Source organism: Lepus europaeus, chromosome 14 (genome assembly GCF_033115175.1).
Source record: "Lepus europaeus isolate LE1 chromosome 14, mLepTim1.pri, whole genome shotgun sequence".
In the NCBI taxonomy this organism is placed as follows: Eukaryota; Metazoa; Chordata; class Mammalia; order Lagomorpha; family Leporidae; genus Lepus; species Lepus europaeus.
Window position 1 is genome coordinate 83,279,837 of NC_084840.1, and position 12,265 is coordinate 83,292,101.

The 12,265-nt window shown below is 42.4% G+C and overlaps 1 protein-coding gene across 2 annotated transcripts in view; it reads left to right on the plus strand.

Moving 5' to 3' along the window:
• The window catches only part of WDR37 (WD repeat domain 37), a 77,141-nt gene that overhangs the window by 45,906 nt on the left and 18,970 nt on the right, over positions 1-12,265 (plus strand). For both annotated transcript variants that reach the window (XM_062211088.1, XM_062211087.1), the window contains exons 10-11: positions 3,337-3,577; positions 4,869-5,010. In XM_062211088.1, the coding sequence (XP_062067072.1) occupies positions 3,337-3,577; positions 4,869-5,010 (383 nt within the window). The remainder of the gene's footprint in view (positions 1-3,336; positions 3,578-4,868; positions 5,011-12,265) is intronic.

Sequence of the window (12,265 nt, forward strand, 5' to 3'; positions counted from 1 at the left end):
TTTCTCTCCCTCCAACATATACCTTATTTCTACCATTTTCTTCCTTCACATTGAGTATTATTGTCTGGGTCTCTTTTCTCCAGACTTCTGGCTCTCTGACACACTACCCACTTACCTGTGAGAGTTCTTCCTGACCTTCCACCTTCTTGTCTGGGCGTTTACCTCTCCTGATACTTCCCTCTCACCTGTGTGTGGGTCTCCTCTCCTGACCTCCACCTGCTTACCTGCTTTCCTCCTACAGTTGTCTATAACTGATCTCACTCAGTACCCCAGGCTTTAAGGGCCTTCTGTGGTTTCTGACCCCCAGTTTCCAAACCATCTTTGACTCCGTTTTTAATCCAAACTCTTGTAGCCATCTTCTTTCTTACTCAGCCTCTGGATATCCCACAGACGTCCTGAAGGAATAGGTTAGTAATAGAAGTTAGGTTCTGGGTGTCTCCTCTACATGCCTCTTCCACTGTGCTACTTGTCTCAGAAAATGTCAGCATTATTCACCCACTGGTTTAGGCCTTTTAACTTTAAATTGTGAATTCCTGCATTTTTCTTATATTCTGTTGGTTTGTCTGCAAGTCCTGACTGTTACACAGAGGATGTTTTAATTTTGCCTTTCTTTGCAACTCTATAGCCACCACTGTAGTCCAGCTTGTGGTCTCTTACTTGTATATACTTCCATAATCTCCTACTGATTTCCCCCTATTGTTTTCTATGGTTGCCGTAATAAAATATCATAGGCTGGTCAGCTTAAATAACAAATTTATGTTATTATTTCATGAAGGTTAGAAGCCCAGGACCCCACTTTTGTCATCAGGGTTGGTTTCTCTGAGGTCTCTCTCCTTGGCTTGCAGATTGCTGTCTTCCTGCTATGTCCTCACATGGCCTTTCCTCTGTATATGTCTGTATTGTTAATCTCTTCCTATATAAGGGCATCAGTCATTTTAACTTAATTACCTCTATAAAGGCCTTTCATTTTTTCCCCCTGTTTGCTAGCACAAGCCAGATTATATCATATTGTTGGAAAAGCTGTGTGATGATTTTTCAGCAGAGTAAAATTCAAAGTTCTTTCCTTATTCTACCAGTTTTTAATTTTTTTTAAGAATTATTTATTTTAAAGGCGGAGTTAAAGAGAGGGAGAGGCAGAGAGAGAAGTGTTCCATCTACTGGTTCACTCCTCAAATGGCTGCAATGGCCAGGGCTGGACCAGATTGAAGCCAGGAGCCAGGAGCTTCATCAAGGGTCTCCCACGAGGATGCAAGGGCCTGTGTACTTGGGCCACCATCTGCTGGTTTCCCAGGCACATTGGCAGGGAGCTGGATTGGAACTGGAGCAACCAGTACTCGAACTGGCACCCATATGGGATGCTGGTGCTGGAGGCAGAGGCTTAACCCATTACGCCACAGCACTGGCCCCTCTACTAGTTTTTTTTTTTTTTTTTCTTTTTAAAGATTTATTTATTTATTTGAAAGTCAAAGTTACACAGAGAGAGGAGAGGTAGAGGTGGAGGTAGAGGTAGAGAGAGAGAGAGAGAGAGAGGTCTTCCAGCTCTGGTTCACTCCCCAATTGGCCGCAATAGCCAGAGCTGTGCTGATCTGAAGCCAAGAGCCAGGAGCTTCCTCTGGGTTTCCCATGCCAGTGCAGGGGCCCAAGGACTTGGGCCATCTTCTACTGCTTTCCTAGGCCATAGCAGAGAGCTGGATGGGAAGTAGAGCAGCTGGCACTCCCAACAGGTACCTATATGGGATGCCGGTGCCTCAGGCTAGGGCATTAACCCTCTGTGCCACAGCACCGGCACCGGTCCCTCTACCAGGTTTTATATATGCTGTTTCCTAGGTCATGTCTCCCCCTTGCACTATGCCCAGTATACAACTGGCAGACTCCGTCTAGTACACAAGGACCTTTACACTTGCTCCCTCTGCTTGGGATGCTGTTCCCCTTGGTGTTACATGCCTTACTCTCAGGTTTTCCTCACATTCTGATGCAAATGTTACCTTATCAAAATATTTTTTAGAAATTTTATATAAAATAATAGTTCCTTAACTATGTCTTATTTTTTCTTCATAGTGTTTATTTTACTACCTGATTCTCTGTATGCATACATCTGATATATTCCATATTAGTACATACACGTGACATTCCCATGCACGTCTATGTACTTGTGACATACATTATAGTAGTGTGTGCATATGTGCTACTTACAATACTTGTGTATGTGTACCTATGACATATATTCCCATATTTGTGTGGGGGAGCAGTCTGTCTTGCTAGAATAATAGTCTTCTGAGGACAGGGACTGTTTCAGTCTTGTTTACTCCAGCATTCTTGCCACCTAGAATGAGCGTAGTGTTACCTATGACAGGCATCACCTATCACCTTCTTTGCTGTCTGGGACCTGGTACATTGTAAGAATCTGATCGTTATTTGTTGAGTGAATAAACAAGTTTTCTTAAAGAATTGAAGCCTAGGATGTTATTTTTACATTATCCTTGGCTTTTGACAAAAGACTTCATTGATACTGTAAGAAATTATAGCAGTAGAATTCTAGGCGTATTTTAAACAGGCTCCTAAGAATTGAAATGCCTTTTTTTTTAATTAAAGATTTATTTATTTATTTGAAAGTCAAAGTTACACAGAGGGAAGGAGAGGCAGGGAAAGAGAGAGAGAGAAAGAAAGAGAGAGAGAGAGAGAGGGAGAGAGGTCTTCATCCACTGGTTCACTCCCCAACTGGCTGCAATGGCTGGAGCTAAGCCGATCTGAAGCCAGTAGCCAGGAGCTTCTTCTGGGTCTCCCATGAGGGTGCAGGGGCCCAAGGACTTGGGCCATCTTCTAACTGATTTCCCAGGCCATAGCAGAGAGCTGGATTGGAAATGGAGCAGCCGGGACATGAACTGGCACCCATATGGAATACTGGCACTAGTAGGCGGTAGTTTTACCTGCTATACTTCAGCAGTGGCCCCGAAATACATTTTTTATTGTGGTAAATTATTGACTTCTAATTGTAATTTTTAGTTTTGTATTACATTTCTAGTAATAAGTAGAGAAAAGTTAAAATGTTTTTTCAACATTTTGTCATTTTATTGGTTAGTGGTCATGAATTGTAGCTTCATGTGATGTCACAGTAGCCTTAATTTATTTTCTTAGATTTGGCCTGTGGTTTTAGCCAAGTTATAAAATTGCTAAACATTCATTGAGCACCAGTTAGTGCCAGACTGCTCTGATATTGCTCAGTATGATGAAAGAGTTGCCTTCAAAGTTAAATGAGAACCATCTGATTGTTTAGCTGTGTCAGAAAAATCTCAGGATTCCCAGGACATTTTTTTTCCTTCTGATTTTTAACATTAGCAACAAATATCTGGAGAAGATGAAATCGAGTGCTCTGATAAAGATGAACCTGATATTGATGGAGACGTGTCCAGTGACTGCCCTACCATTCGAGTTCCACTGACATCTCTCAAGAGCCACCAAGGCGTGGTCATAGCTGCTGACTGGCTGGTTGGAGGCAAGCAGGCAGTGACAGCTTCCTGGGATAGAACAGCGAACCTGTATGATGTTGAGACATCTGAACTGGTTCATTCTCTGACAGGTACCATACTTTAAATGTTTGAACTTTCTGGTTATGCACTTTGATTTAGGTTTGTTTGTGTCTGATCTTGCAAATTTTTTCTTGGCTAGAACTAACTGTACTCTGTTGTTGGCTCCTTGATTGTAATTTTATGATGTCCTAATAGAACTATTGGTAGCTAAATGGATTTTATCTTTCGGGGACTTAACTGTAGCATGTATTATCTAGATATTTGAAATATGGGTGATATCCTTTTGTTCTATAACAAATTTCTGCAAACTTAGTGGCTTTAAAACAGTAGGAATTTATTACCTCCTGGTTTCCTGGGTCAGGATTTCTGTGTCCATCATAGATGTTCCTCTTCTCAGGGCCTTGAAGGCTGAAGTGAAGTGGTTGACCAGGCGAGACCCCACTGAGGATTTTACTCCTCTTCTAAGCTCACTGGTAGTTGGAAGAATACATTTCCTGGTGGTTGGTGTGATTAAAGCCTCTGTTTTCTTGCTAACTTTCACTTGGGGACTGTTCTAAGCACCACAGGCTACCCCCAAATCCCTGGTGGTCCCTCCAAAAAAAGGCCTTTTACCAACTACAGACAGTTCTCTTTCTTTCGGGCTAGTGAGAGCTGTCTCTACGGCCCTGATTAATTCTCTTTTGAGAAGGCCTGGGCTGTTTGGAAGGGTCCACTTGGTTAGGTCAAGCCACTGGGACAAACTCTTGATTAACTCAGTTAACTGATTAAGGGCCATATCAATCTGCAAAATCCTTTTTGCCCTATAATAAGCCATAATCACTAGTGAAGTATTTCATCATATTAACAGGTTCTGCCCCAGTACACAAGAAGAGTGTTATATAGGGTGTGCATCTAAAGATGGAATCTTGGAGACATCCTAGAATTCTACCATAGTTTTTGCAAGTGTGTCAGGATGTACATTTCCTGAATGTTGAAGATTGCATTTTACTGAGGGCCCAAAGTATTATATCATTAGAAGATATTTTGGAATTAAATTTTACATTGTTCACATATTCAACCTGTGGATTTACCCGACCTGCTTGCTGTTAGGATCAGAAAACAGATTATACATATACCTGCTTTCCTGTTTGTTTTAAAAGGATGTTTGATAGGCTTTCCAGCTTCTGAAGGAAAATATGTGACCCACTTGTTATTAAGTGAATTCTTTAGGTATACCTTTCCATTGAATGCTAACAGTAGAACCCATAAGAACTTAAAATTTTTTGTGTGTTTTTTAAAGTTTCATTCTAATTGTGTATCTGTATGTGGATGATCTTGCATTTTTGTTGTACTTGGTTGTAGGGCATGACCAGGAGTTAACGCACTGTTGCACACACCCCACCCAGCGGCTCGTGGTGACCTCCTCCCGTGACACAACTTTCCGTCTCTGGGATTTCAGGGACCCTTCCATCCACTCCGTGAATGTTTTCCAGGGACACACGGAGTGAGTTGCGGTAGTTCAGAGATCCATTCTTAACTATTCATGAGAAAATTCTTAACTATTCATGCGTTGACAATAAAATGTAAATCTAATCTTAATTTTCAGTATTTGCAACTTTATTCTCTTTCAAAATGGTTTTTTCCTGAGCATTTAGCTGCATTTTTGAGATTTCCAAGAATTTAGGAGATTAAGAAAAGATACTTAAATGCTATGAGGAAATTGGATGGGTTTGGACTTGGGACAGTAGGGGAAGAGAGAGGAATCAAAACACTCGAGGGTTTGTGGCACAAGTAACTAGTATGGTCATGTCATCCATGGAGAAGGTCCAGTTGGAGCAGTTTGTAGCTGCTCAAATCATCTTACTAAATGTTTTTAGTCTTGTTTTTTGTTACTACGTGTATTTGCAGCATATGTTCTGAAAGGTGCACACGTGTGTGCACACACATACACACACAGACCCTCAATCTCATGTATGTCCTTCTCTGCCTGGATGTTTCTTAGGCTCCCTTATACATAAAGATGTCTTAATAGAATTGTGTTTTTTTTCTAGAAACTTGTTCTTCCCCCAGTCTGACCTTTCTCAGTCTCAGTGAATGACAGTGTAACATCTGTCCAGTTTCTCAGGACACACAGACCTTTGGCTATTTCTTGATTTTTCTTATTTAAAACTCCCTTTCATGAGTCCCCCATCCAGTCTCTCAGCAAGAGTGATGTTCAGTCATACCTCCCAAATGGATCCTGACTTCTGTTCCCCAGTGCACTGCTTCCCCTCCAGACCCTGTGTCTCATCTGGATGACAGTGCTTGTCTTGCTTCTTACCCTGATATCCAGATAAGTGCCTGCCCATCATAATACTCAGTGTTAGACACGAAAGTTTAGATTTCATGTTCAAAATGTTAATGAAGTGTTTGAGAGGAAAATGCTTGAAATTGATTAAATAATACTTGAGTCTGAGAGCCTGCAGGAACTTTAGCGATTACAAACATATATTGAGATTTTAATATATTACCCAGAACTTGACCTATGTTGAGGAAAGTTTTATTTTACTAGCTTGGGTTATGATAACCAAAGTAAAGGAAAATGTCTGTTAATCAGTGGCTGAACACAATACAGTGTTGCATTGCCACTCCCTCACAGTATAGCCTGGCCCTACTTGGGCCTTTGAGAGCCCCATTGTGTGTGGTTCCACCCTTGTCAGGGCTCAGTCTTTGTCAGTGGGGAAGAGGTCATAGCAGGGGTGCAGCTGCTTCTCAGCCACATTAGCCTGGATGTGATACTCCCTCGTATCTACCATGTGAAAAGGAGACTCACATGCAAACATCCCTGTCTGGCAGTAGTGCATTCTAGGGTATTTGAGGGGCCGTTCTTGCTGTACACCAGATTTTACAGTGAGGCCACTCAGAGACCCAGCAGTGAGGATTCACACTTAGACAATCTTATTTATGAAGCTACAGATTTTTTTCTAAGCCTTTTATTTTGAAAAGTTTAAAGCTTACATAAAAGTTACTTGAAAGGCAGTGAGTAATAGAGACAAGAGTGCTGGTGGTTCAATCCCCAAATGCCTGCAATAGCTGAGACTGTACCAGACAGAAGCCAGAGCCTGGAATTCAATCTAGGTCCCCCATATGCAGGGACCCAAGTACCTGAACCATCACCTGCTTCCTCCTTAGGATGCTCATTAGCAGGATGGTGAATTGGAAGCAGAGTAGCCCGGACTCACACCATGTACTCTAATATGGAATGTGAGCATCCCAGGAGGTTACTTAACCACTGTGCCAGACACCTGTCCCCATTCATTACATTTAGATATCACTTCCTTTGTCCTCTTTTAATCTAAGATCGTCCTCCTCTCATTTTTGATTGTCAGTTTTCATGACATTGGGTTTTTCTGTGAAGAACCTGAAGCAGCCGTCTTGTAGTGTTCCATGTTTTGGCAGTTTTTTTTTTTTTTAAATTTTTATTTTTTAAATTTTTTTTTGACAGGCAGAGTGGACAGTGAGAGACAGAGAGAAAGGTCTTCCTTTTTTGCCGTTGGTTCACCCTCCAATGGCCGCCGCGGTAGGCACGCTGCGGCCAGCGCACCGCGCTGATCCGATGGCAGGAGCCAGGTGCTTCTCCTGATCTCCCATGGGGTGCAGGGCCCAAGGACTTGGGCCATCCTCCACTGCACTCCCTGGCCACAGCAGAGAGCTGGCCTGGAAGAGGGGCTACCGGGACAGGATCGGTGCCCCGACCAGGACTAGAACCTGGTGTGCCGGCGCCGCAAGGCTGAGGATTAGCCTAGTGAGCTGCGGCGCCGGCCGTTTTGGCAGTTTTTTGATGAAAACATGTCTCAGCTGTGATTGTGTATGCTTTTTGCATCGTACCAGATACACATAATGCCAGGTATCTCGCTGTTGGGTATGCCGATTTGTATCCCTTGGTTAAGGTGTTGTTTGCCACTTGTCCCTACTGGGAGGTATGCTTTCCAGTTTGAAGTTAGTAAGAGATACTTTTAAGATATTCGTATCTTAATCCTTAGCATTGTTTCATCCAGTGGATCTAAATATCACTGAAGATTTTTGTCCCAAATACTTAGTACATTAATGTTTCCAAAGGGTGATGTTTGTAATTCTGTCATTCTTTCTGTACTCATTATCTGGCACTTTATTTTTTGAGTCTGAGCATAGATTTGTAGACTTAACAGTTGTGATCCTTGATTGTCATTTTATTTCTGGCTTTAAGTGGACTTGACTGTGGGCCTCTGTACCTTGCACATGACCCTTTGTCTCTGAGTGCTGCTGCCCTGGCAGAGTAAGATGGACTAGGTCGGAAAAAGCCAACAGCTTTTTAATGAATTGACTGCTGTACTTGATCAAGAAAAGCCCATTAGATAGTTGAAAATTGAATTAAGCAGGAAGTTCTGTGTGTAGAGAATAGGGCAGCTGTACTTCAGTCGTGGAGGAAGAGATACAGTCACAAGGAGATGGGGCCGTGTTCCCCTGCCGTGCTTACTGCTGCAAGGACCGAATGGAGGCGCTTGCTGGGCCGCAGGGAGGGCTGAAGCATGTGTCCAGAGAGGGGGTCAGAATGGTCAGGGTGTGGTGAGTCCTTGGTGTGTGGCATTTCACAGGTTGCACTTGCTGACTTTCACAGAGTCTGGCTGGTGTCATCTCTGTTCAGGAAGAAATTGGAGGAGGCCAGGTGATTCACTGAGGGCTGCCTGAGGGAAAGTGAAGTTTGAGTCTAGGGAAGTCATTCTAGACAGTCTCTGCTGGTGCTTCCCAGTTACTTCGTAGTCTTTGTTATTCAGAGACCCTTTTGGTTGCATTCTGACTCTTCTGTTGCCCTGTTGGATTTGTCTGAAAAATATTATTTTTGTTTTGTTTTGTGCAAAATGAGGCAAGAATGTACTCGGAATAGTGGGAGTTTATGGAAGTGCATGTTCTAGCTTTTTAAGGATGTTTTAACAATAGATTGTTTCTCATTTGTCTCCCTCTGGTTGTAAAGTCTTAGGGAATGCTGGTATTTTGTCTAAAATATGTATTTGTGGTATATTTTTGCAACTGGCATGTAAATGAAGTAATAGTTAATTTTTAGAGAAATAAACTTATGAGGAATGCAGCTGGCTATGAAGGAGTTCTTATATTTAAAAAAAATTTGTTTATTTGAAAAACAGAGGGAGAAAGACAAAGACAGACAGCTCTTCCATCTTCTGGTTCACTCCCCAAATACCCACAACTGCCCAGGTTGGGCCATGTTGAAGCCAGGAGCCAGGAACTCAGTCTGGGTCTCTTTCATGGAGGTGTTATGTACGTAGGTACTTGAGCCGTCAATTGCTGCCTTCCAAGATGTACATTGACAGGAAACTGGAATCAAAAGCAGAACCAGAACTTGAACTCGGACACTCCAATATGGGAAGTGTTCTTAAGTGCTGTGCCAAAAGCCCATTCTGAGTTTTTTTTAAATGTAGATCTGGGAGCACTGAAAGTTTTAAGAGTTTATTTATTTGTTTATTTTAAAGTTTGAGTGGATACTAGATACCTCTTTTTTTTTTTTTTTCTTAAGATTTATTTATTTATTTGGAAGTCAGAGTTACACAGAGAGAAGGAGAGGCAGAGAGAGAGAGGGGTCTTCCATCCACTGTTTAACTCCCTAATTGGCCACAATGGCTGGAGCTGTGCCAATCAGAAGCCAGGAGCCAGGAGCTTCTTCCAGGTCTTCCATATGGGTGCAGGGGCCCAAGGACTTGAGTAATTTTCTGTTGCTTTCCCAGCCATAGCAGAGAGCTGGATTGGAAGTGGAGCAGCTGGGACTCGAACTGGCGCCCATATGGGATGCCGGCACTGCAGGTGGTGGCTTTACCTGCTACGTTACACACAGGCCCCAAGAGTTTACTTACTTATTTATTTATTTTTTTTGACAGGCAGAGTGGACAGTGAGAGAGAGAGAGACAGAGAGAAAGGTCTTCCTTTGCCGTTGGTTCACCCTCCAATGGCCGCCGCGGTAGGCGCGCTGTGGCCGGCGCACCGCGCTGATCCGATGGCAGGAGCCAGGTGCTCATCCTGGTCTCCCATGGGGTGCAGGGCCCAAGGACTTGGACCATCCTCCACTGCACTCCCTGGCCACAGCAGAGAGCTGGCCTGGAAGAGGGGCAACCGGGACAGGATCAGTGCCCTGACCGGGACTAGAAGCCGGTGTGCCGGCGCCGCAAGGTGGAGGATTAGCCTAGTGAGTCGCGGCGCCGGCCAAGTTTACTTATTTTTTTAATTAATCAGGTGAGAGTTTGGAGTAAATGTGGAGTGTATAATTCATGTGAATCCTGTCTCTCATCTACATCTTCCGAGACTTAAGTTAATACTTGCATTCACTCTACAATAAATGAGAATCAAAGTTTTAAATGAAAATAGATATACCTATGTGCAGTACTACTGTTATTCAGATTGTCTATGTTTTCTCATTAAGTATGAACAGTCATACTTTATTGATAGTAAATCTGAAAGTAAGTTTGAAAAGATTTTTCTTTGTTGTAGAGTAAGAGAAGGGGAGTTTAACTTTCTTTAACCCTTTCTGAATTGGCTTGTCTTATTAGGAGTATCGAGGCTGGTTAGCTCCTCTGCCTCCAAGGTCTGTGTAGATTAAGGGTAGCTTGGTACCATTGCCTGGGGTACCCTGGCACCACTCCCCATGCAGGCTTAGGACTTGGTCAGCAGAGGGAGCTGTAGATGTCTTTATTGAATACAAAAATATTTCTTTCTAATATTAGATCAGCAGTAGTCCTCCAGGAATACCTCAAGCTTAGTAAAGGAGGGAAGGAGACATCTTACAGGGTTTCAGTTGAGGAATCTTAGACAGCAGCTATGATTTTTTGTCTCAGAGATTCTGCAGCTTGGAGCCCAGTTAACAAATAAAACATGTAGAACGTTTTATCTTGCAGATGTGTATAGGGGTGTATGCCATACCAAGACAGCTTTCATTGAAAGCAGGTATGAGGATTTAGTTCACAGTTAAGAGCTGAGGAATGGTTAATGTCAGCAGTGTCCTGTTTTAGCACTTATCTGTAATATTCCGAATGTGACTTGTAAAATCAAACCCTAGATCTCCCATTCTGATGGATCCTCTGTTTTGGAGGCTCTTCTCCTGTGATCCGCAACATCCTTGTGGACATCCATGAAGTCCTAATGCTATGTTCCCATTTCGTTACCACCCTCAGTCCTAGGGCAGTAGCCATCCTGTCTGCCTATCTAGCCCTTAGCACAGTATCTGCACCTTAATAAATGAGTGAAAATGCTCCTTTAAGAGTTCATTTTTAGAGTTACAGTGCTGGCTTCTAGTCTGGTAAGTGACTCCTTGATTTTCCAGGATGATTTTCTTGAGTCCTTTTAACTCGTTTCTTTTCCTGAATATTAAAAGCAACATTTAGACATGTAGTCCTTTAGAAATTTGTTATTCATGTTGGTGTAGTCCTGAAAAATCAATTTTTTAAAAATGATAACTCCTCTTTCAGTTTTTAAAAATATTTTATTATTTATTTCTTTGAGAAGTAGAGTTACAAACAGAGGGAGAGACAGAAAGAAAAAGGTCTTCCTAGGGAGGGTTGCGGGTGGGAGGGAGCCATTGTAATCCATAAGCTGTACTTTGGAAATTTATATTCATTAAATAAAAGTTAAAAAAAGAAAGAAAAAGGTCTTCCATCCACTGGTTCACTTCCCAAATGGCCTCTATGGCCAGAGCTGAGCTGATCCAAAGCTGGGAGCTGGGAGTTTCTTCCGGGTCTCCCAAGCAGGTGCAGGAGCCCAAACATTCAACCATTTTAGTGTTTTTGTTTTTTAAATTTTTTAGAAACCTTTTATTTAATGAATACAAATTTCATAAGTACAACTTTAGGAATCTTGTGATTCTTCCTAACATACCTGCCCTTTCACCCCCACTCCCACCCTACTTTTCCTCCCTTTCCCAATCCCAGTCCCATCCTCCATTAAGATTCGTTTTCAATTAACTTTATACACAGAAGACTAACTTTATACTAAGTAAAGATTTCAGCAATTTACACACAAACACACACACACAAAATATACAAAACTGTTTGAGAACAAGTTTTACAGTTAATTCTCATAGTACAACTCATTGAGGACAGAGGTCCTGCGTGGAGAGTAAGTGCACAGTGACTCTTGTTGTTAATTTAACAATTAACACTCTTATGTATGGCTTCAGTGATTACCTAGGGCTTTTGACATGAGCTGTCAAGGCTGTGGAAGCCTTTTGAGTTCACCATCTCCGTCAGTATTTAGGCAAGGTCATAAGAAAAGTGGAAGCTCTCTCCTCCTTCAGAGAAAAGTACCTCCTTCTTTGATGGCCCATTTTTTCCACTGGGATCTCACTCACAGAGATCCTTCATGTAGGACAATATTTTTGCCACAGTGTCTTAGCTTTCCATGCCTGAAATGCTCTCATGGGCTTCTCAGCCAAACCAGGTGCATTAAGGCTGATTATGAGATCAGAGTGCTATGTAGGCGCTCGGCCATCTTCCACTGCTTTCCCAGGCCATAGCAGAGAGCTGGATTGGAAGAGGAGTAGTGGGACTAGAACCGTTGTCCATATGGGATGCTGGTGCTGTAGGTGGAGGATTAACCTACTGCGCCACAGTGGGAGCCCCAAAAGTCTATTTTTAATGAATCATTGCTTAAACAGAAGCAGTGCTTCTTCTTTTTTTTTTTTTTTAATTATACAGACTTTTTTTTTTTTTTTATTTGAGAGAGAGAGAGAAAGATGTGGAGAC